A 26,237-nucleotide genomic window follows, 5' to 3' on the forward strand; every position below is an offset into this window, starting at 1 on the left:
CGCGCTGAGATCCTACATATCCCCCTTTCGCTAGGTGATGTGTTGTTGGCAGAAGACATCAACGAGCGCTGGAGAAACAAAGGCAGAAGAAGCAGACACAAACACAGCAAACAACAAGACAACACTTCCAGGACAGTTACTGTACTGGTGCAGGGCATTACGTTATTCGGGTAAATTTAGTACCTGGAAAATGGTCGAATTCACCTAGAAACTGTTGTTCAAATTTGTTTTCGTATAATGATCCTTTGATCAAATTTTGTGATTAAATCTGTTTGTTTCTTTTAGGTTTTAAATTTAGAGACGTTCACCTTAGTTTTTGGTGACATCATCTGTGGAAAAATGATTTGGCCTATCTTGCATGGGGCTCTCTGGCTCTCATTCAGTTTAGAGTGGTTTGCGGATATTAGGTGTGGCAAGTCAATCCTAATATCAGACCTTTGACCCTTGTAGGGTGGCTAGGAGTTTCACCTGCTAAAGCAACAGGGGAAGGAAAGGGATAGGTAAAGGAAAAAAAACAAAGCAAAGAAAAATACCTGCAGGTTTTCCTAGTCTGGGTTGCAACTACTGTTGAGCTAGGATGGCAGGTGCAGCTAAGGTGTCATGTACCTTAACATAGTGTCCAGTGTTCTACCTGGGGTGAGGATAGTTGCATGTTTCTCATGGTGGATGTAAAACTATGTTAAGCTAAGATTTGAATATTCTACTCGTGGGAAGAATATATTTGTCGAATGTGCTATCAGTGGGTGTGGTTATCTCTGGGTGTAGGTAATGTTGTGAGTGTTAATTGTGTAGTGTATGTATGGTCAGATCTGTTTTAGTCTGTTTTGGCTCCCCCCTTTTCTTGTATGTCAGTGAAGATGCTCTCTGCATCCTTGGCTTGGATGAGGGTGTGTCCAGATGGGGGTCAGTCCAGCTAGGCAGGAAGTTCTTTTGCAGACAATTGGAGGTAGTTTGCCATGGCTGTGTGAAGCTGGGGTGCAAAACTTTGTCTCCTATGTTGCATTCCACTTGTGATGCCTTCTAGTTGTGGCAGACTTTCTGACCTTCTGTGCTTTGGTGGTTGCTGTTGCACAGACATGAATGTGGTTCTTGGAGTTGAAGTTCATTTGACAGTTTCTTTGTAAGTGATGGATGACTGAGGTGATGTTCTTTGGTACCTCAGAGTTTTCGTCAGCGGTTGGAGAGACTTGTTAGTTCTGGGTGTTTGTTGAACAAGTGCTTGTCATCTCTGAGATGGTGGCGTACCAGGTGATCGCCGGCCTTCCGTTCTGTCGCTGGTCACAGCGAGCATGACATCTGTTTCTAGTCATTCATGGTTAGCTGGTTCCATGTCTTCTGAGGGTGAACAGTCTTGTTCTTGTGTAAACTTAGCACTGTGGACATCTGAGTTTTACTGATGTGGGTTTTGTCTTTGCTTACCCCCTCTAGTTGCTGTTGGACGAGCCGGTCGATTGGCTTTGTGCGTCCAGTTAGGTTTCCAGCTAATTCTTTCTTTTGGGTTTCTTGAGAAGCGTGGCTGGTCCCATGGCTTTTTCCAGCAGTTGGGCTGATAGCTGTTGTGGACATGGGGCTCACGTTCCCTGTGCTCTTGATGGAAGACTCGGGTGTTGTGATGCCACTGGGTGTCGTCCAGTGCATGGCTTGAGTCTTTGGTGACAGAGTTCAAGAGTGTGGATGTTTTGTTACCTTTCTTTGAGGCCAACTTTTGCTTGGTGTAGGCCTTCTGTGTTAGATCGCGCAACTGTTGGATGGTCATGGAGCGCGGACAGGCCATGACGCCGAGATGACGACTGACTCCAGGGTGAAGATTTTATTAGGAAAAGGGTTTTGAAGTTTACCTCTTCTTCAAGGTCAGGTTCGTTGTGTGCACCGAAGTAAGCTTTTCGTAGCTGGTTATAGTAGGCTTGTGGAGTCTCTTGTCGACCTTGTTTGGTCTCCAAGGCAGTTACCATCCATATTCAGACTCAGGGTCTGTAAACTCTTTGATCAGGACCTTACAAAGTAGCTAATAGTTTGACTTTGTGTGACTAAGTTGTCGATCTATGAAGTTTCGTACCTCGACACTTGATGTTGCTCTTAGGAGGTGCAACCTGTCTCTGTCAGTCACATGAGGTCTCATTTCTAAATGAAAATTAATATCTTGCAGGTGGGCCTGAATGTCGTGGCCCTCTTTGGAGTTCAGGTTGAACTGGCTGATGCTTTTAGACAGCTTGTTGAGGTCTTTGATGGTCAACCACTGTGCAGCTCCAAGGTCTGCTTGGATGGGGTCTCTGCTTTCAGTGACAGGAAAGAGTTGTGTGGCGAAGGCCAGTGAGGTTTCGGGTGGTGGCCTTTCGCTTCTTTCGTTGGATGCCAGTTCTTGGATGTGAGACTTAGCTCTGCTCAGCAGTGGCGAGGCTGAGATATGCTTCTCTCTTCTTGGCTCTTGCTTCAGCTCATTGAGTTCTTTTTTGATCATGTAGAGCTCATCGTTGGCATCATGTAGATGTTGGGTCAGATTGTCTATTTCAGTGCTGTACCTTTCAAGGTGGTTTTCTAAGGCACTGATTTCAACATTCTTGTCGCTGATGTCGTTCTTGGCTTTCTCTAGTCTGTTTACCAGGTCTCTCTGGGCAGCCTTTGCTTGTTGTTGGTCAAGTTGAGCTGCTGCCAGGGCTGCTTGGAGCTTCTTAACTTGTTCCGTTGTTTCCTGCTCCCTCTCGTTGGGTGCTTTGAGTTGATCTTGAACTTTCACTTCCAGCTTGTCTATGCGGCGTTGGGCACGAGACAGCTCCTCTTAGAGGTGGGTGATGTGCTTGTCGCTCAGTTTCAGCTGGGTTGTGAAGGCATAGCTTAGGGAGCTGGTGATTTTGACTAGCTCCTCGTGGTTGTTGTTCTGGCTTGAATCTTGTGTCAGGAACCTTCTCATTAAGAATAATAACAGTTCAAAGGTCTTGGGGGTGAGGCTGTCCGTCATGCCTCTCAGCCAAGTGTTCACATCTTCCCCATGGGCAAGGGGGTCTGCAGTCTGTGGCATGTTGGCATGCTGAGGAGAAGGGAGACTGACACGAATCTGTGTGGGGTAGAAGCCTATGTGTGGTGGGACAACTAAGTGTTGTGTCAGTGATTGTGAACCCCTAATGAAGTGTGGTAATGACAGTGTTGGTCTCAGGGTGTCTAGGTAGACTAGGGATGTGAAGACTTCGTCGGTCTAATGAGGAAGAGGAAAAAAATGAGAAAAAGGTGAAAACAATTCAGTGAAATAAAACAATTCCCTTTTCCAATGGGAGGAATTTTACTTAGATCTTGTCAAAAGGTAAACAATATTATTATATCTCTGTTTGAGACGTGAGAATATAATAATAGTGCTGGTATCTCTTTTCTTAGTCTGACAGGATTGATACCGAACACCTTACAGTTGGACCACTTACCAAGGAGGCTTTGAAAGCGACGGGTATTCAACACTTATCTCCAATAATTGATCTCAGTATGGGATGAGATGCAAAAATTTGGAATGCGTTTTCAAATGCAGGGAGGTTAGGGAGAACGAAGGAGGGTTTGATTACAATCAAATTGATAAGGATGATTACTGTTCTTTGACAAGATTTTGCATTTCATTCACTTAGAATCGACTGATGGTTCTTACAGGTCCCTGCAAATGTGAGGAGTAAAGAAAGAAGAAAGCAGGAGAAACTTGAGTAGAAGGGAAGGGAAGGAGACTCAGTAAATTCAGTGGATCGGGTCCATGCACAGGCTGCGTGGCTGTTATACCCAACTACGAGTAGAGCGTTGTTTATAGTTGTTGCACAACTAATGAAACAACAATAAAATTTGAATGAAAGAGTTGTCTTTCTAATTTATTTGAACTCGTAGTGAGGGATAACAATGTCTCATATTAAGGCTCAGGTGTGTCGTCCCCAAGCTAGGATACAAGGAGGTAAAGGAGAAAGGTAAGGTAAAGTGAAATTAAAAGTAATAAATGGCAAAGTAATCAAAATGAAATTAAATGCAGGAGGAAATAAAAATAATAAATAAATAAAATGGAGGTTAATTGTATAACCAAGAAAGGAAGAAATAGGGGTAAAAACGCAATGAAGTAATGAGCAGTGATGGGAATAACGGCGCTATAAATAAACGGCGTTACTAACGGCGATACTTTTTTCAGTAACGAGTAATCAGACGAATTACTGTTTCCCCCGTTACAACGGCGTTACCGTTACTGACAATAAAATCCGCGTTACTATAACTGAGAACACTGAAGCGGTTTTCATGCGAGCAGCGTCTCTCTCAGCCATAGGACCTCTCTTTCTCTGAGGTGTGTGTGTTTGTGTGTGTTCGGGGCCGGGGCGGGACACATAACCAGTGATGATGATTGGTGTGTCTGTAAACGTGGTGTAACTGAGAACGCGATGATTGGCTTAGATTGAGTAAATTTCCATTGTTTGCCAATCAGAGGCAGAGTAGTGCGGGTGAAGCACACGCACACTGAAGTACACGCACGGTCAGTCGCACACACCAACATCCAGGACTCACAACGATGGCAAGTCCAACAAGTTCAAAGGTAGTTTTTGCAAACTGGAAGTATAATCACTCGCTGAGGTGAAAAGCAAAAATGTTTTTGTAACGTGCAACTTTTGCCCAGGAAAAAAGAGTCTCTCTGCGTCGGTGACAAGTAATTCAAATCTACTGAAGCACCTCACATCGTCACATGCCGACACAAAATTAATTTAATAATAATAATTATTATTAATGTTTGTTTTTGGTACATTTCTTCAGAAGCATAATTTATATTTAGACTTATTTGTTGACGAATTGTGGTCTGTGCAATAAATATTTAAAGTTCTAAACCATCTATTGTGCTTTATTGTTCCACTATAGTAATGATATTTATAATAATATGTTGAATTTGATAGTTGTCTCTCACGTTGTCCCACAACAACATTAAAATAGTGTAGGTTAGTATACAATGTTTTATATTTATTGTATAGTTATATTAAATTAGATTTTTTTTAAAGTAACGCAATAGTTACTTTGCCTGGTAATTAGTTACTTTTATAATGATGTAACTCAGTTACTAACTCAGTTACTATTTGTGAGAAGTAACTAGTAACTATAACTAATTACGTTTTTAAAGGTACGTGCCCAACACTGGTAATGGGTAAGTGTGATTCTGAATAGAATCTGCTGATAGGGGTAGCAAATCAATTAGGTAAAATAAGTTAACCTTAACTTTCAAAGTTCAAGGCTTATTAATACCTAAAATGATTGGCCTAAAAGAGAGAATACTGGAAATAATGATCATATGAAATGACCAAATGAGGAAATAGGTAGGTTAAGTAGGTTAAGACTTCCGAGTCACCATCGTAACTACGGCAACCAAAACAAACAATAGTGGACTAAGCACATGAAACATTACATTGCAAGTTCAGTTAAGCATGTTACATGAAATGGCGACGCATTTCAACACTGTACAAATAACAACACCACTTCTAGTTGGTTTTGCAATGTGGCGCTTTAAACTCTTAAGTTCGTTAAGAGTTGGATTTAAACTTTAAGTGGCTGCTTGGCGCTGCTAATGAGGAAACAAAATAATAACCATCTCTGCGGATCGTAAATCTCCGTGCCAGTTTCTCTGAGCATGTAAACACAACACAAAAGGTTTCATTCGCTGTTGGCTCAAAGTTAAACTTTACTTGATCAAGCTTTTAAAACACTCCCATTCATATCGCACTGTTCCACTTAGTGAACAGACACAATCAGGCAAGCATTATTTCTAATGTTTAACCAAGGGAGTCGAATAACATAGTTGATTTGACAATGGAACACACATTAACAATTAAACTATGAATAATAAGGCCTTTAAAATAGATTGAGGAACACGCTCAACTATTCTTTATCTGTCGATTTATTTTCCCTTTTAATTACTGCAGTTTAGTTCTGTTCAGCTAACGGTGACTGAGATTCCCTGGCCGGGAGTATAGCAATTGAATGACACTGGAACACGCAATGACATTAATTCAACTATAAATTAGGCATTACAGAAATGAGGGACACGCTCAATTTTGACCTTATTGTACGATCTCAGACCTTAACTTTAAACTAACTTACTACAGTTTAAAAGTAGAGAGGCGGTCTCGAGTTACTGCCCTCTGCATTCATTCAAGTTCATTCATTCCAGCGTTCATTCATTCAGGCGGCCACGCGCTGCTTATGTCACACACACACACACACACACACACACACACACGTACAGTCTAGACTCAGAAGCTTTCATCCGCAGAAATAGAAAATATTAAATAACTTTGTTTATGCTTACAATTTAGATTAAACTGCCCGCATTCTCCACCAAAATGTAGTGATAATGTACATTTAATTTAGCTCAAAGGGAATCGATCATGATTCAAAAGGGAATGTTCAGAGTCGACTCGCGATTCATTGAACGAGCCGTGTGACAGAAACTCTGCAATGGATACTACTATCCAGAATATAGTGAAAACACTATATATTAGCACAGTAGCAAAATCAGCAGTTTAAGACATTAACTTGTAAGCACGAAACACAAGATACTTATCTTTTCTAATAAAAATATGATTTTATTGGATAAACCTAAGACATACAAACTAATCTAACACATAAACACACGCATTCACACAAGTTGCAGAAAGAGAAAGTGAGGAAAGAATGAGTTTAAAGGAATGAAATATGAAGTCCCAAGTTTATAGCAATATGTGCAATTGCTTAGACCTGAACAACCATCAATCAAATAATTAGAGAAGAAACGCGAGGAGTGAGAGTAAGAGTGTAAGAGTAAGAGAGAGATTTGATGGTGTCCTGAGTATTTAAACTCAGCTTTTGGACACATCCCAAATGGTGTCCTGACCAATTAAATCATTGTCCTAAGTTGGGGTACTGCTGGTTTCTCCACCCAAACCATAAATCACAATGTTATCTGATCAGTCCCGTGGTCCCAATTTTCCCGCTCTTTGCAAAGATAAATTTGGACATGATTTCTATAACGAGACTATAATACATTTTACAAAGAATTGAATTACAGAAACATTCTGAGAATGCAATTTCAAGCTCAGGCATACCAAACACCAATATAAACCAATAAGCTGTTCAATAGTTATTAAAAAGGACATACACAATAAGTGATTAAAACATACTAGGCAAATGTATGGGTTACAAAGAGGATAGGAAGTTATGCATAGAAATGATGAGTTGCTCAGGAGTTCTTTTAGCATAATTTTAGGTGCATATATACATCAATAGGCAGTTTTCTGGGCCGTATTGGGAATGTGAGAATGTGTTCTGTGAAGAACAAAAGGTCAAAAGGGTGTAGAAGGAATTTCAGTCTGTGGATGGGGGAGTGTACCAACCAAAATCTCTAAGGATTTTACTCATGTGATGTTCAAGATGTGCATGTCTTTGACCATTAATCTTGGTTACTTGCCCCAAATTTGACAATCTCCTTCCTTGGAATGATCAACAAGTGTCCTTTTGTGTTAATGTTGCAAGTTCCTAGTTGGTTAGGTTTGCTTCAAGCTGGCTGGCGCCAGGTTGTCACATGACAAATTTTACGACAGGAGTCTTGTCATGCTGGGTCTCTTGTAGAATTTGGGGTCTGTAGAAGTGTTTCAAAACTTCTAATTGAATCGACTGAATTGTCTGATTTGCGCTGAGATCCTACAACATCAATCGAATCTGTAAAGGGTCTACTTATATTTGTATACACACATAATAACAACAAAGCTTTGTGGTTTTGTCAAATAAAGAAAAAAATAAAACAGGGTGCGCTGTCTGACGCCTTGGTCTCTGTGACCTTCATTTAGAAATGCGTCACTATAATTAACCGAAACTCAGTGAATACTCGATATGAGAGACATGAGAGATATATCTATAGAAAGCTTGACTACTTTTAAATGAAGCAAGTCTTATTGAAAACAAATGTTCTGTGTTAAAGTAATCTATATGAAACCAACGTACAGTTTTGCCCTCAGAGCTAGAGCTAACTATTGTTAATTTGATCATGCCCATGAGCAACTTTTGCTTTTGTTATTATAATAGGCCATGTGAGATGCATGGCATGTAAATGCCCACATCAGAGCAAACAAAGCAACAACACTTTTTCTTAAGTTCATCTCAGTTACTTCGTTTCTGGAAGAAGAAGCACTAAGAGGAAAGAGACAGAATTTACCTCAAAGGTGCGCTGAGAGAAATAAACTTTGAATTTATCTCAGATGCGGCAGCTTCATCATTTACATGAGCACGTTTTTTTTATTAACCTACTTAACTTAGCTGCCACATAACTTGTACACATTTTACTAGTTAGACTTTGTCCAAACTAAAATTCCTTAGTAAATGTATAATCAAATGAAACATTATGAAGTTTCATTCACTGCTTCTAAATGTCTCATGATGCCAGGATGTTTTTTTTCTGTTCTATAAAATGGACAGCAATATTATATAAAAGTAATATGAGTTATAATGTTAATAGCCTAATGTTAGAGTAAGAGTAATTAGACAAATCTTTGCTGTGATACACTGTTCGCGAATATACGTGCTGCTCACTTATTGTTGTAGCCCAGTTTGTGGTGAATACAGTGTTTTCAGATTTGATCCGTTTATATGTTTATAAGCAACTGAAAAAACACAAATGTCGGGGCATGTTAAAACTTGTTACTAGTTACTGTGTTCTAAAATACGATACATAAGATTTGATGTCAAGTCAAGTCAAGTCAAGATTATTTATGCAGCGATTTTTACAATACAAGTTGTGTCAAAGCAACCTTACAGTATTAAAATAATAAAGTAAAATGTCAATAATAATGCAAGAGTTCCATACTGCATCAAAGTCAAATTGGAGAGGACTCATCTGGTTCCTGTGGCCTTGTGTGACGGTGGCCGTTTAGGGTAGGAGTTCTTTCTTGATGATCTGTCTCTGGGGCTCATCTAGTTGACACGGGAATCCGCTGACATTCGGCTGTAGGTGTTGATCCACCATCTGCTCTTGGATTGGACTGGATCTGGGGGACTGCAGTGACCATCTGATCTGGATACGGACTGGATCTGGTGGCTATGGTGACCTGGGAATAAGAAACAAACAGACTAATATTAATGTAGATGCAAGAGTTCCAAGTTGCCACAAAATCAGATAGGAGAGGACTCATCTGGTTTTCGCTGTCTTGCGTCGATGGCCGTCTAGGTGATGAGGTCTTCACTGATGATCTGTCTTTGATGTGGTCTCTGCTGACATTCAGGGCTGTAGAGGATATCTCTGGGTGCTGATGGGTACGGACTAGATCCGGGAGACTGCAGTGACCGTCTGATCTGGAATACAGGTGGCTACGGTGACCTCTGAATAAGAAGGAAAGATACTAATATTAGCGTAGATGCCATTCTTCTTCTGATGCAACGAGCACATCAGGTGTTATAGGAAGTGTCCCTGGTTCCGGTTGACCTAAATAATGCAGCCTAACAATCCTTTAACGGATTTGGATTATGAAATGTATTAAGTGTAGGCCAGTTTAAAGAGATGGGTCTTTAATCTAGATTTAAACTGACAGAGTGTATCTGCCTCCCGAACAGTTTGCGCTAAATGTGAAAAAGATCTGCCGCCCGCAGTTGATTTTGATATTCTAGGTACTATCAAATTGCTGGAATTTTGAGAACGCAGCGGATGTGAGGGACTATAATATGATAAGAGCTCGCTCAAGTACTGAGGAGCTAAACCATTTAGGGCTTTATAAGTAATTAGCAAGATTTTAAAATCTATACGATGTTTAATAGGGAGCCAGTGCAGTGTTGACAGAACCGGGCTAATATGTTCATACTTTCTGGTTCTAGTAAGAACTCTAGCTGCTGCATTTTGGACCAGCTGGAGTTTGTTTATTAAGCGTGCAGAACAACCACCCAATAAAGCATTACAATAATCTATCCTTGAGGTCATGAACGCATGGATTAATATTTCTGCATTTGACATCGTGAGCATAGGTCGTAATTTCAATATATTTTTTAGATGAAAAAATGCGTTTTTGCAAATGCTAGAAATGTGGCTTTTGAAGGAAAGATTGCTATCGAATAGCACACCTAGGTTCCTGACTGATGATGACGAATTGACAGAGCAGTCATTGAGTATTAGACTGTGTTTAAGGTTATTACATGCGGAGGTTTTAGGTCCAATAATTAACACCTCTGTTTTTTCAGAATTTAGCAGTAAAAAATTTCTTGCCATCCAATTTTTTATTTCAACTATGCATTCTGTTAGGGTAACATATAAAGTGTAAAAAGTAATGGCCCTAGTACTGAGCCTTGAGGTACTCCATACTGCACTTGTGATTGATATGATACCTCGTCATTCACTGCTATGAACTGATGCTGGTCAGATAAGTACGATTCGAACCAAGCCAGTGCACTACCACTAATGCCAACACAATTTTCAAGTCTATTTAAAAGAATATTGTGGTCAATAGTATCAAACGCAGCACTAAGATCCAGCAGTACTAATAGAGAGATGCATCCACGATCGGATGACAGGAGAAGATCATTTGTAACTCTAATAAGAGCAGTCTCAGTACTATGATTCGGTCTAAATCCTGATTGGAAATCCCCACAGATACCATTTTTCTCTAAGAAAGAACACAATTGTGAGGACACTACCTTTTCTAGTATCTTTGACAGAAAAGGGAGATTTGAAATTGGTCTGTAATTGTTTAATTCATTGGGATCAATTTGAGTTTTTTTAATTAGAGGCTTAATAACAGCCAGTTTGAAAGTTTTGGGGACATATCCTAACGATAGTGACAAATTAATAATATTCAGAAGAGGATCTATGACTTCTGGAAGCACCTCTTTTAGTAGCTTAGATGGAATAGGGTCTAACATGCATGTTGTCAGTTTAGATGATTTAATAAGTTTGTACAACTCTTCCTCTCCTATAGTTGAAATTGTATGGAATTGTTCCTCAGGAGATCTATAGCATATCTGATGTGATACTGTAGCGGATGGCTGTATAGTTACAATTTTATCTATAATAGTATCTATCTTGGTAGTAAAATAGTTCATGAAGTCATTACTGCTGTGCTGTTGGGAAAATTCAGTGCCTGTTGGTGCTTTACTCTTCATTAATTCAGCCACTGTATTGAATAAATACCTAGGGTTATGTTTGTTATCTTCTAAGAAAGATGAAAAATAATCTGATCTAGCAGTTTTTAATGCTTTTCTAGGATATGTTACATTCACGCCAGGCTGTACGGAAAACGTACTCGGTTACTTTCGTAACCTCGGTTCCCTGAGATACGGGAACGAGTACTGCGTCGTAAGACGCTTATGGGAAAAGCTCCTTTTCTCCTGAGACTGAAGTATTTCAATAACGCAGTGTAACTGCACGGCCATCGGTTCGTGCAGTGTTAAAGAAACGAACCAATGGCTCGGCAGCGGAGATGCACAAACCTATGGCGATGATTCGCGCCCGATCGCGCCAAAAGGGGCGGAGCATCTGGCTATATAAGCGAGCATTTTGCCATAGGGACTCAGGTACTTCGACTGAAGCGACGACTGAGTCGTGCAGCTACCTAGCACGGCCAGCAACGCAGTACTCGTTCCCGTATCTCAGGGAACCGAGGTTACGAAAGTAACCGAGTACGTTCCCTATCGATACTTTCACTCGTACTGCGTCGTAAGACGCTTATGGGGAACCAGTACAATCCCGCCGTTGCTAAGGTAGAGGAACGACAGACATGACCCTAGCACTAAAGGGCTAATAAGGGCCAATTGTTCCATCAGATAGTCTGATAAACATCCGTTCCAGGGAATAAGTACAACTTGGAGCTCAAGTGAGGCCAAGGCGCACCATATGTAACATACTGGTAACAGTTATACCACTATGCAGAAAGCACCCGAGTCTGTAAGACTGGGACGTCCAAATTGTAAAATCTAGCAAATGTGGACGGTGAGGCCCAGCCTGCCGCCGCACAAATTTCTGCGATAGAAACCCCGCTAGACCATGCCCAGGACGAGGCTATGCCTCTAGTCGAATGGGCTCTTACTCCCATGGGACATTGTAGGCCCAAAGAAGAGTAAGCCAACGTGATGGCTTCCACAATCCACTTGGATAACCTTTGTTTTGTGACTGAAAACCCTTTGGTGCGGCCACCGAAACACACAAACAGCTGTTCTGACTGCCTAAAAGGCGCAGAACGCTCCACATAGCATCTCAAAGCCCTGACGGGGCAGAGAGGATTAAATCCCTGGTCCTGCTCCGAAGGAGGAAGAGCCGAGAGGGAAATAATTTGGTCTCTAAAGGGTGTTGAGAGACTCTTGGGTACATACCCACGTCTTGGCTTCAGGATGACCTTAGAGTCATTCAGCCCGAACTCCAAGCATATGGGGCTCACAGAGAGCGCCTGTAGGTCACCCATACGTTTGACTGATGCCAATGCCAATAGCAGAGCAGTCTTCAACGTCAGGGGGCGAAGGCCTACGGACTGAAGCGGTTCAAAAGGAGGGTCCCTCAAGGCCCTCAATACTGTGGGTAAGTCCCAAGAAGGAACTGTGATGGGGCGAGGAGGATTAAGCCGCCTTGACCCCTTCAAAAAACGAACGACCAAGTCGTTCTTTCCCACAGATTGACCATTTATGAGATCGTGGAATACCGCTATAGCTGCCACGTAGACTTTGAGCGTAGAAGGGGATCAGCTCTTGCAGGAAGGACAATATCACCGATATGTCACATGAAATTGGATCTGCACCACGGGTGGAACACCAGGCGGAAAAGACAGACCACTTGAGATTGTAGAGCCGCCTCGTAGAAGGCGCTCTAGCTTGCGAAATAGTACTCAGGACCGACTCAGGGAGACTTAAAGGCTCCCGTCGAGAGCCCATACATGCAGCGCCCACAATTCCGGTTGGGGGTGCCATAGCGTTCTGTTTGCCTGTGTTAAGAGATCTCGTCTCAGTGGAACAGGCCACGGTGCTTTCGAAAGCATCCGGGGAAGGTCTGGAAACCAATGCTGGTTCTGCCAGAATGGGGCCACTAACAGGACTTTGAGTTTCTGTTCCCGTATTCGTCTGATGACCTGTGGTAACAGAGCGATTGGAGGGAACGCATATAACAGGAGATTGAGCCATTCTTGGGTCAATGCATCCTGTTCCTTCGAAAAATAGATTGGGCAGTGATAATTGTCTTTTGAGGCGAAAAGATCTACTCGTGCCTTGCCAAAGACAGCCCATATTTGCTGAACCGTTTGAGGGTGAAGCATCCATTCGTCTGAGGAGATGTTGCTCCGAGACAGCATGTCTGCTCCGTGGTTCAGTCTGCCTGGCACATGCGTTGCCCTTAGCGAGCGGAAGTGCCCCTGAGCCCATTTCAGAAGACGTTCTACTAACGTGAATAGACGTCTCGACGAGAGACCCCCCTGGTGGTTTATGTAGGACACCACTGTCATGCTGTCCGAACGGACTAATACATGGTGTCCCTTCAAGACAGGTAGAAGGGTGTGAAGGCCTAAACACACTGCTAGCATTTCCAAGCAGTTGATGTGAAGGCGGCTCTCTGCTTTTGACCATTGGCCGAAAGCAGGCTGGCCGTCGCACAGCGCCCCCCAACCTAAGTTGGAGGCATCTGTCGAGACTGCCTTCCTTCTGACTACCATGTCCAGGGAAACGCCCTGTTCCATCCACTGAGAGCTCTTCCAAGGAGCCAGGGCTGTTACACAGGCCCGATCTACCTTGATGCGTTGGCGTCCTAGACACCAGGCTTGAGGAGGAACTTGGTTTCAGCCAGAACTGCAGAGGGCGCATTTGAAGCAAGCCCAACTGAAGTACTGGGGATGCTGAGGCCATAAGGCCGAGCATCTTCTGAAAGGTCTTGAGTGGGCGAAGGGCTCCTACTTTGAAGGAGGCCGCGAGCCTGCGAATGGCCTGGGCTCTTTGCGGCGCAACTGCTGCCTTCATTTGAGTTGAGTCGAAAACTGCTCCCAGGAACGCAACGCGTTGGCTGGGAGACAACACGCTCTTGGCGAAATTGACCCTGAGTCCTAGGCACTCTAAGTGGCTGAGGATTATGGATCTGTGGTGTATTAGCTCGTTCTCTGACTGGGCTAGAATGAGCCAGTCGTCGAGGTAGTTCAGGACGCGAATTCCCATCTGTCTCAAAGGGGAAAGCGCTGCGTCCATGCACTTTGTGAATGTGCGAGGAGCTAACGACAGTCCGAACGGAAGGACTGTATATTGATATGCCACTCCCTCGAAGGCGAATCTCAAGAATTGCCTGTGGTGGGGGGCGATCTGAATATGGAAGTATGCATCCTTCAGATCCAGTGAACAAAACCAGTCCCCTTTGCGTATTTGCGAGAGGATCTGTTTTAGTGTGAGCATTCTGAACGGCCGTCTCATGAGGGCACGATTCAGCTGTCTGAGATCGAGGATGGATCGCAGACCGCCATCCTTCTTTGGAACGAGGAAGTAACGGCTGTAGAAGCCTGACTCGCTCTGCGCTGGGGGGACCGTTTCTACGGCGCCCTTGGCCAACAAATTCTTCACCTCTGAGCGACTCTGCTGTGAACTGAGGTGGTGACCACCCCGCGAAAGCGAGGGGGTCTTCGAGCGAATTGGAGTATATAACCTCGTTCTATTATACTCAGAACCCATTTTGACACTCCGGGGATGGCTTGCCACGCCTCGGATCGTGTCGCAAGGGACTGCAATAGTTCGCACAGCTGATTGCTGTCTGGAAGCATTGGAAGAGGAAATTTGCTCTTTTCTTGAAAATGTTTGTTTTTTATTCTTTCCGCTATCACAGCGGTTTGCTGTAAGGGCGCTAATACAAAGGGCCCGTGAGTTACAGCCACATTTTTCACAAACATGAGTCCTTTTACACTCGGAACAGAACGGGGTGTAAAAAGGTCTAAAAGAGGCAACTTGGGGGCTGGTCCGGCTTTTTGCGAGACTTGACCCCTCTTCCTGCTCCTGGAATCAGGAGGACGCTGGCGGCGCCTGGTCCAACACCACTCTTGGCCGAGGTCCCTGACGCTTAGGGAAGGGGAAGCACTTGGCTGAGCGGGAACGCGGACGGAGCTCCGTCTGAGGAGCTGGTGGGGCAGCTGGGGGCGTGGCCTTCGCGGGCTGCTGAGTCGGCGCCGGCTTGGGGCGACTAGGAGCCGTTGCGGAGCTAGAGCGTTTAGGTAAGAAGTGTCGCATAGCTTGGGACGACTTCTGTGCTGCAGTGAAGCGCTCTGCGAATCCCTCCACAGCTGGACCAAACAGGCCGGTCGGGGAAATGGGGGAGTCAAGGAAGGCGACCTTATCCGCGTCCTTGATCTCTGTCAAATTAAGCCATAAGTGGCGCTCCAGCACCACTAAACTGGCCATCGACCTCCCGATTGCCTGTGCCGTCATCTTCGTGGCGCGTAGAGCCAGGTCTGTAGCGCTGCGCAGCTCTCTGAGCGGAGAATCCTCCAGGCCCAACTCGTCCAAACCGCGGAGGAGCTTAGCTTGGTACACCTGAAGTACCGCCATAGAGTGAAGCGCCGAAGCCGCCTGTCCAGCAGACGAATACGCTCGTCCAGCTAGGGTAGAGGTCGTTCTGCAGGGTTTGGACGGGTGTGATGCCCTCGCCTTCCAGCCGATGGCAGTGGGTGGACAAAGGTGCGCAGCCACAGACTCATCCAATGGGGGCAGTTTATCATAGCCTTTCTCTTCGGCGCCGTCGACAGTGGTGAGGGCAGCGGAAGAGGAAGTATGAAGGCGGGCGGAGTAAGGAGCACGCCAGGACTTGGAGATTTCGTCGTGGACTTCGGGGAAAAATGGTGAAGCTCGCTGACGAGGGGCCTGGCGGCGCCCCGGCAGAAACCATTCATCCAACCGGCTCCTAGAGGGCTCCTGGGGAGGAGACCACTGTAGTTCCAGCTCCTCGACAGCCTTAGATAGGACGCGGAACAGCTCGGCGTCCATACCGGCGCTGGCGGCGCTGGGTTGCGCAGACGGCAAGGGGGCGGGGTCGTGTGAAGAGCCCGATAACTCCTCTGCGTCAGATGCGGCCAATGACATGCTGTCATCCTCGCATTCACTCCCTCCAAAGGAAACCAGATCGCTCACAGCCGCGGAGGGACGCTGGTCAGGATGGAGGAAGAGAACTGGCGATTCCTCTCCATGTGGTGTGGGCGAGGCACGCGGGGTCTGAGCCGGCGTGAGCTCGCCTGTCACCGCGCTCTGAGTCCTCTTGCCCCGCTGCTTCTTCCTAGCAGGCTCCTGCGAGGAAGGAAGTGGGAGGGCGCGAGGAGCGGCGTCGCTCTCTGAAAAGAAAGCTAGCCGCGAGCGGAGGGAAGTGAGACTCATATTCCCACAGTGGGAACAGTCCATCTCATTGAGTGCAGACTCGGCGTGGGCGGGGCCCAGACACGAGACGCACTCAGCGTGAGAGTCAGCGGCGTGCAGAAGGGCTCTGCACGAGCGACAAAAACGCCGTGGCATTTGAAACAACGCCGAAATTTGCTCTTAGAAATTTGCTCTTTTTGTCTATCACCGGATAGCCGCAGGGAATCAGCTCCGGAGCGTCAATCCGCCGAGCAGTGAAGATCCGCTGCGAGGCTCGTCTAACGGTGAGAAGAGTGCCTTTCTGAGCGAAGTCAGTCTCTGCGTAGTCAGTCTCTGCGAAGATGTGATGTCGTCGCTGAAGAAGAAGGATCTGAGTCCCTATGGCAAAATGCTCGCTTATATAGCCAGATGTTCCGCCCCTTTTGGCGCGATCGGGCGCGAATCATCGCCATAGGTTTGTGCATCTCCGCTGCCGAGCCATTGGTTCGTTTCTTTAACACTGCACGAACCGATGGCCGTGCAGTTACACTGCGTTATTGAAATACTTCAGTCTCAGGAGAAAAGGAGCTTTTCCCATAAGCGTCTTACGACGCAGTACGAGTGAAAGTATCGATAGGGAACCTCTAGTTTTGTTTTCTTCCTGCTGCGTTCCATTTTTCGTCGTGCTCTCTTCAGTGCGCAAGTGTGTTCAGTACACCACGACTTCGGACTGTTTTGCTTAATCTTTCTTAACCGCAGAGGAGCAACTATATCTAAAGTGCTAGAAAAAAGAGAGTCAATAGTTTCTGTCGCATCATCAAGTTTTCCTGAGCTATCGGATATGCTGAGGAATTCAGATAAATCAGGAAGATTACAAAGCAGTCTCTTGTGGTAGAAGTAATGGTTCTACCGTACTTATAGCGAGGAGTTAGTTTTACAGTTTTAGCTATCTGGAGTATACACGAGACTAGATAATGATCTGAGATATCATCACTTTGATGCAGAATTTCAACGCCATTAACATCAATTCCGTGTGACAATATTAAATCTAAGGTGTGATTTCGGCAATGAGTAGGTCCTGACACGTGTTGTCTAACCCTAATTGAGTTCAGAATGTCTATAAATGCTGATCCCAATGCATCTTTTTCATTATCAACATGGATGTTAAAATCACCCACTATTAAGACTTTATCTGCGGCCAACACTAATTCGGATAGAAAATCAGCAAATTCTTTAATAAAGTCTGTATGGTGCCCTGGTGGCCTGTGTACAGAAGCCAGTACAAACGTCACAGGAGATTTATCATTAATACTCGTTTCTTTGGATAATGTTATATGGAGCACCATTACTTCAAACGAGTTATACTTAAAGCCCGTTCTCTGAGAAACACTGAACATATTGCTATAAATTGTGTTAACACCTCCCCCCTTACCTTTTACACGTGGCAAATGTTTGTAACAGTAATTTTAAAATAATGTAATAATCTGGTTTTAGCCAGGTTTCTGTCAAACAGAGCACATCTAGCTTATGATCAGTGATCATATCATTTACAAAAAGTGCTTTCGTAGAAAGTGACCTGATATTTAATAAGCCAAGCTTTATCATTTGATTCTCAGTATTATATACATTTTTTATTTGTTGAACATCAATTGAATTGTTACTCTTACATTGCTTTGGCCGTTTATTGTATTTTCTAGCTCGGGGAACAGACACAGTCTCTATAGTGTGATATCTAGGTGAAAGGGTCTCTATGTGCTGAGAATTAACTGATTTCTGTGACGTGAGGCGGCTAGCAGAAGGCCGGTTTAGCCAGTCTGTCTGCTTCCAGACCTGGGCCCCAGTTAGTCAAGTGCAAACTCGAAGACTATGTGCCATATTTCTAGATAGGAGAGATGCTCCACATCCGGAGGGATGAAGACCATCTCTTTTCAACAGGTCCGGTCTGCCCCAGAAACTCGTCCAATTGTCTATGAAACCTGCTATTTCGCGGGCACCACTTTGACATCCAGCCGGTTAATGATGACAGTCTACTATGTATCTCGTCACCACGGTAAGCAGTGAGGGGACCAGAGCATATTACAGTGTCTGACATCGTACATGCAAGTTCACACATCTCTTTAACATTATTTTTAGTTATCTCCGACTGGCGAAGTTGAACATCATTAGTGCCGACGTGAATAACAATCTTACTGAATTTACATTTAGCATTAGCCAGCACTTTTAAATATACCAAGATGTCAGGCGCTCTGTCTCCCTGAGCTAGTCACATCCAAAGCCGTATCTAAGTTCCTCACATTCTTACTATCCTCCATTAAAGTTTGGATGTGTGTCTCTAGATCTGACATCTTCTCTGTCAGCCTAGCTATTTCCTTGCATTTATCACATGTATAAGGCTCACTGCCGACAGAGATAGATAAGCTATACATGTGGCAGGTAGTGCAGACAACAATAGCAAGAGAAGAAGCCATTACCGTTTTTGTAGAATGGTTCCAACTTACCACTGTTGTTTTGATGAACTCTTGAAGAGAGGGATGGGAGGAGGAACAACGGAATGAATAGGACATAAAAGGAATCGCGATTCGCAAGCTAATCGGCTATCGGAATGCTAACTTGTTGCAAATCGTGGTTATGGAATAAAAGTGAAACGGTTCACGAGAGAGAAAGGAGAGCGGTAGTAGGTGCGAGTAGAGAACGTGAATGTAAATGCAAGTCGCCAGTTGCAAGCTAAATAGCTAAATAGCTAAATAGCTAACCCACTGCACTTGCGGTTAACGGGTAAAGTGAGCGGTCAGAGTAAAGCTGTTTTTAATTACTTTAAACAGCAGAGAGTAATAATAAGATAAGATTTCTAAAGAAAAACAAGCTCCAGAAAGCTACAAACACAGAGAGCTAAAAACACAAACCACACGGCAGCTCAGCAAAACAGGAAGTGATGTTCCGCATATTGCCCTTATGGCTAGTGACTAACAACAGGAGCATGGCCGCTCAACTGACGGAATATAAAAAGCATAGCACTACATCAAGAATATCAGTCATTAAAGAACTTGGACGACTTCTTTTGCTTCAGCCCCGCTATATCCACAGAAGCTCTCTGTGAAAGTTTGCATATTCCCAATCTGGTGACACAATCCATTCTGTGTGGGCAGCTGTGCACCCTGTCACATCTCTTCCACGTCATCAGAGTACTCTGTGAATTATTAGCAGTGGACATACTGAAACAGCGCCACACATGGTGTCATCGGAAAATGAAGAGTGGATTTTAGCCTACTTGAGCCAGTACAGAGATTCAGTGCTTTATCTAAAATTAAAATTTAACTGTTTAATACAAAGTCTTTCACGAATAAATCTTGCTTTATACATGATCACATTCGGGACAAAAGTCTGGACATAATGAGTCTTACAGAAACCTGACATCAACCAGGTTTTTTTCTGTTTTAAATGAGACCTGTCCTCCTGGCTACTGTTATTTCCAAAAAGCTTGTAGCACTGGCTGTGGTGGTGGCCTGGGTGTCATCTATCGCAGTCACCTGAACCTGACACCTCTGGCCCTCCCTGAGCTGTTCTCCTTTGAATGATGGCATTTAATTGTAAGCCAATGCCAAATGCCAAACCAAATGCATGCTTCATCTTGGAGTTGTACAATTTTCTTTTAATTTTATGCGCAACTTCTTCCAATATAATAATAGATTTTAGATTCCACATTCATTTTTCCTGAATGTGGAAGTCAGGCCTGACTTTGAACCTGAAGAATGCTTTGCATTTCCGGTCTCCAGTGTTTCTATTAAAATTATTGTATATTCCAAGCTCATAATAAAATGTTAAACCTATTAAAATGTTTTTAAAAATAACATGGCACTATAGTGCCATCACTTTACAATGTTGCAATGACCATCATTTGTCAGTGCTTCACTCCTCAAATATTAATGAGTGTGTAGATGACACAAAGCTGTCGACGTTAGCTACATTAAAAACAAATGGGTACTATTTGAATGGGTTCCTATGATGACCGGAAAAGAGGAGCATTCAATCTGACATTAGAATTTTCTTTCATATACCTTCTATGTGTCACACTCAGGCGGGGTTGAGGAGTGGAGATGGAGGAGGTGAACCGGATTGAATGAAAGAATAAAGTTTATTGAAACAAAACACTGAATAATGATAACAAATAAACAAAACCGGGAGCAGGAACCGAGCACATATACCCAAACAAACGGAAGTAACATATACATTGACGGACAAACGGGGAGTGCAAACACAGACTCTAAATACTCTGAAAACAAGGCGTGGTCATAAACAAGATAACAAGATAACGAGGGGGAAATACAAATATGGGCAAGACTGAACTAACACAGACAAAACTAGAAGGGGAAAGACAAGGACTAAACCATTAGAACTAGAAACAGAGGGGAAAAAAACACTTGGGAAACAGAACAGAACAGGACAAAACACAGACATAATCCTGAGATTACCTCCCCCAAAGGCGCGTCTCGCGCCTAATAACATCCATAGGGGAGGGAGGGTGGGCGCCCTGGAGACTGCTAGGTAGGGACACAGGGGACACAGGATACAGGGGTGGTCTCCAGGGCAGATCAGGGAGCTCAGGTGGCCATGGCGGGTCAGGAAGCTCAGGGGACCATGGTCGGATAATCAGTCCAGGAGGCCATGGCGGATCAGGGGGCTCAGGAAGCCATGGCCGAGTATACAGTCCAGGTGGCCATGGCGGATCTGGGGGTTCAGGGGGCCATGGCCGGGTAAACAGTCCAGGTGGCCATGGTGGATCTGGGGGCTCAGGAGGCCATGGCCGGGTAAACAGTCCGGGAGGCCATGGCGGATCTGGGGGCTCAGGAAGCCATGGCCGGGTAAACAGTCCAGGAGGCCATGGCGGATCTGGGGGCTCAGGAAGCCATGGCCGGGTCAATAGTTCAGGAGGCCATGGCCGGGTAAACAGTCCAGGTGGCCATGGCGGATCTGGGGGTTCAGGGGGCCATGGCCGGGTAAACAGTCCAGGTGGCCATGGTGGATCTGGGGGCTCAGGAGGCCATGGCCGGGTAAACAGTCCGGGAGGCCATGGCGGATCTGGGGGCTCAGGAAGCCATGGCCGGGTAAACAGTCCAGGAGGCCATGGCGGATCTGGGGGCTCAGGAAGCCATGGCCGGGTCAATAGTTCAGGAGGCCATGGCCGGGTAAACAGTCCAGGTGGCCATGGCCGGGTAAACAGTCCAGGTGGCCATGGCCGAGAAAACAGTCCAGGTGGCCATGGCCGGGGTCAACAGTCCAGGTGGCCATGGCTGATCAGGGGAGTAGCCCCCCCAAAAAAATTTTCTTGGGGGAACCTAGGGTATAGTCCACCCCGGAGAGCACGGAGGGGCGTGCAGGAGAGAGCTCCGGCTCTGGAGGGCGCGCAGGAGAGAGCTCCGGCTCTGGAGGGCGCGCTGGCTCTTGAGGAACGGGCTCTGGACGGCGCTCTTGAGGAGCGGGTTCTGGACGGCGCTCTTGAGGAGCGGGTTCTGGGCGGCGCTCTTGAGGAGCGGGTTCTAGACGGCGCTCTGGCGGCGCGGTCACTGGAGGGCGCTCTGGCGGAGCGGTCACTGGAGGTCTGGGCGGAACCAGCGGAGACTCTGGAAGGCTGGGCGGAACCAGCGGAGACTTTGACTTAGCAGCAGCCATCTTGGGTGCAGACTCAGGCTCGGCGGCCATCTTGGCCGGGGACCCAGGCTCGGCGGCCATCTTGGCCGGGGACTCAGGCTCGGCGGCCATCTTGGCCGGGGACTCAGGCTCGGAGGCCATCTTGGCCGGGGACTCAGGCTCGGCGGCCATCTTGGCCTGGGACTCAGGAACGGTGGCCATCTTGACCGGGGACTCAGGCTTGGCCAAGAGGACCTGGCTGCAGACATACAGCGAGTGGAGCTCCACCGGAAATACGTCACCTCCACCCTCAAACCGGAAAGACGTCATCTCCACTAAAATCAAAATGGCGTCGCGCACTTTAATTCAGGTAATTTTATTTTTTATTGTAGCCTATTAATTTAGTAGTGATGGGAAAATTAAGCTTTTCGAGGCACTGAGGCTTTCCCCTTAAGTGTATCGTAAAAAGGTACATTACTCGAAGCTTTTCAACACGTTGCACACTAGTGACATCTTGCGGTCAAAGGTGGAAAAAGCTGCTTTCGCGTCCCAGATGTCCAAGCGATTTTTACAGTTTCATAAAATAATTCAATTTGTGATATGAAAACCATAAGAAATAAACAAATAGAATTTTAATTTTACTTACACAAGGTATAAATGAATTAATCTGTAAATAAACTTATAAAAGTATAAGCATGGTTCATGTATGCATATGATCAAAATAAATTAAGATTATTGAATAATAATTTTATTAATTATAAGTGCTTGTGAAGTGGGGATTACTACAAAATGACCATGCGCAAAACAACTATTTATTCATATTATGGTAAATGACACTTAAAACCTGCCCAAGAGGTTTGCCTTCTTTGAATCAGAATACAAAGCAGTCACTAATTTAGCATCGCTACATTAGCGAGTTACAACGAGGTTATCATATCATAACAAAACTACTTGTGAAATTTCAATGTTAGTTTTGTGAAAGTTTACATAGGCGCAATGCTGCCTTGCAGACAACTTGAAATTAGGATTTTTCCTGCTTCCAAATTAGAAATAGGTAATGCATGATTTAAAGATGGATTTCTCGGCTTCAACACCACCTGTAAGGCGGCAATATACCTATGTTTTGGTATATAATAATATTCACGCTTTGTTAAGGAATAAAATATTTGCAATTGTATGTGTCTATTTAATAATTCTAGAAATTAAATTACATTTTTTCTAAGTAACCCTTAAATTAAGTGATCCTAAATACTTCTGGTATCGAAAGTGTTGGCATGAATGTTTGTGTGTTTTTCAAAGGTTTTGAGGTATGTGTATTTTATGTTTGTATTATCTTATGTATTATCTATATTTTGTTACTTTTGTTGATATGGACCTAAGAGTCTGAAATAAAGGAATTAAATTAAACATTGTGGAAAACATTATTTTACTATGATATGTACATGTTGTTATTTTGTTTAAAATACAAATTGTGATTAAGATGTTTAATAAATTAACTTCTCATTTAATGTCCAGTGATATTATAGATCTACTGTTTACTTTCTAAAATATATAATTATATACATATATAATTTGCCACGGTAAACGTTTTAACGATAAAATGTACAGAAAATGTAAATATTACGTGCATGTATATGTAACTATAAATAATACAAAACGAAAGATTAAACAATAAGTTTTAAATATGCAATGTCTTAAAATTTTGCCCGGACCAATATGGCGTAATACGCGTCGGAAGTGGAGGTGACGTATTTCCGCTCTTGAGTGGAGCTCCACTCGCATCCACGGTCTGCAGCCAGACCCTTCTCGGCTTGGCGGCCTTCTTGGCCGGGAACTCAGGAACGGCGGCCATCTTGGCCGGGAACTCAGGAACGGCAGCCATCTTGCTTGCAGACTCCTGCGTGGCAGCCATCTTGCGTGCAGAATCTGGCGTGGCGGCCATCTTGTGAACTGGCGTGGCAGCCATTTTGCTTGTAGAATCTGGCGTGGCAGCCATCTTGCTTGCAGAATCTGGCGTGGCGGCCATCTTGTGAACTGGCGTGACGGCCATTTTGCGAGCTGACGCTGGCCTGGCGGCTGACGGGCTGGAGCGTGGAGAGGAAGCCGGCAGGCTTGAGCGCTGGGCGGAGGCCGGTAGACTAGAGCGCGGGGAGGAGGCCGGTCGCATCGGGCTGAGGACAGCGGCGGAGCTTTGGAGGATGACAGGGGATAGGAGACTGGGCTGGCGGTTCAATCCGTTGGAATGGTATGTGGAGGTTCTCGGCTTATGGCAGGCTGGCGCGATGTGCTGTGTCTGTGAGGGGACTGGAAGATGAGACCGACCAGAATTGGGAAATTCTTCAACTTCAAAATCAGATCCATTCAAATAGAGAATCAGGTTTATTAGCTCTATCAAGGGGAAATTACAAGAGGGAAGATCGCAGCAAATGGTCTCATCATCCAGCCCCAAAACAAACACAGCACCAAGAGCAGCCTCGTGCCAGCCTACCTGATGGGAGAGCTCGATGAAGTCCTCCACATATTGCTCCAACTCACGGCCACCTTGCCGCAGTCTCCTCAGAGCTGTCTCAGCCCGACTCATATTCTTGTTTGGTCCGTCAATCTGTCACACTCAGGCGGGGTTGAGGAGTGGAGATGGAGGAGGTGAACCGGATTGAATGAAAGAATAAAGTTTATTGAAACAAAACACTGAATAATGATAACAAATAAACAAAACCAGGAGCAGGAACCAAGCACATATACCCAAACAAACGGAAGTAACATATACATTGACGGACAAACGGGGAGTGCAAACACAGACTCTAAATACTCTGAAAACAAGGTGTGGTCATAAACAAGATAACAAGATAACGAGGGGGAAATACAAATATGGGCAAGACTGAACTAACACAGACAAAACTAGAAGGGGGAAGACAAGGACTAAACCATTAGAACTAGAAACAGAGGGGAAAAAACACTTGGGAAACAGAACAGAACAGGATAAAACACAGACATAATCCTGACACTATGTAGATATCAGAGAACAATTTAAAATATTTTACCAATGCATTCTATGGCACCTTTAAGCCTTCAATATCTCCATTCTGTAAATGTCTCATCAGTCACTGAATCTGTGGAATTTTATAATAAGACACTGAGCAGCATTTTGGATCTCCATGCACCCACCAAAGTTAGGACAATTACGTTTTCCGGCTCAGCTCCCTGGTTTACAAGTGATCTGTGCAAAATGAAGGCAGCTGGACATGCCCTTAAGAGGCGTTATAATGCTTCTGGACTTACTGTTCACAAGCCGGCCTCTCGGGACCATCAGAAAAACATTTAAAAACCATCAAAGAAGCACGGCCACAGTACTATTCAAACATAATTCATAGTTCTGGCAATTCCAAACAGTTGTTCTCTACTATAAGTTATCTCCTTAAACCTCAAACTGCTCCGCTCATAGGAGCTACAGAAGAGCAATGCAATAATTTTGTGACCTTTTTTAAAATCAAAATTGCCAAAATTTGCTCTTCTTTTTCTGTTCCCTCTTCGTCCTCTGCCCCAACTGCTGACCCACACAGCGGGTTCCAAACGGGATATATTGCCCTCCGAAGGGCACTGCGGAGTGAAAACAATCATGGCCACTATATTGAAGTGTTGTTCCAAACCAAAGTGCTCATAACCAGCCACTTCAAAGTGCCCTTTGGAATGAAGGATTTCAAAGGGTACAACTGATAGTCCAGTACAAGGGATAGTCCGGTATTTCGAGGCTGCTTTGTTGCTTCCCAGAAACATGCTACACAACTCCTTGTCCAGGCCCTGGTCATTTCCAGGCTGGACTACTGCAATGCTCTTTTAACCGGTCTTCCAGCATGTAAAATCAGACCTCTACAAATGATTCAGAATGCAGCAGCAAGACTGGTCTTCAATAGGACAGCCACTGGCTCATCACCTGCTTACCTCCATTTACTACTTCGAATCTACACTCCCTCCAGAAGTCTGAGATCCTCTCTTTCTTGATCTTCCCTTTCTAGCCTGCACTCTTCTAACAACGCCTGATATATGGTATTTTTGAGCATTTCCTATGTTGATCCGCCTCCTTAGGATGAATCACTTGCTGTATTCCCAGTTGTAAGTCGCTTTGGATAAAAGCGTCGGCTAAATCAGTGGTTCTCAAATTTTTTACAGTGGCGTACCCCCTGGGGCATTTAACATTCTTCTGAGTACCCCCACAATATTTAAGGGATGACATTTCCCCCTTTAAATTGATTTACACATAAATTTTTACTTTTTATAGAGGCATCTTTTATGTCATATTCTTAACATTCCATTAAGTGTATTATTAATATGTGACCTGGAGC

General features: G+C 44.5%; 1 protein-coding gene across 1 annotated transcript in view; it reads right to left on the reverse strand.

Annotated features, from left to right (window-relative positions):
• Positions 1–8,121: 8,121 nt before the first annotated feature.
• plxnc1 (plexin C1) overlaps positions 8,122–26,237 on the reverse strand; it is a 28,519-nt gene continuing 10,403 nt past the window's right edge. The window contains exons 22-24 of the mRNA XM_073837774.1: positions 24,386–24,499; positions 15,094–15,639; positions 8,122–8,151 (exon numbers count right to left, since the gene is read on the reverse strand). Coding sequence (XP_073693875.1) covers positions 8,122–8,151; positions 15,094–15,639; positions 24,386–24,499 — 690 coding nt within the window. The remainder of the gene's footprint in view (positions 8,152–15,093; positions 15,640–24,385; positions 24,500–26,237) is intronic.

Source organism: Garra rufa, chromosome 4 (assembly GCF_049309525.1).
Source record: "Garra rufa chromosome 4, GarRuf1.0, whole genome shotgun sequence".
NCBI classification, from domain to species: domain Eukaryota; kingdom Metazoa; phylum Chordata; class Actinopteri; order Cypriniformes; family Cyprinidae; genus Garra; species Garra rufa.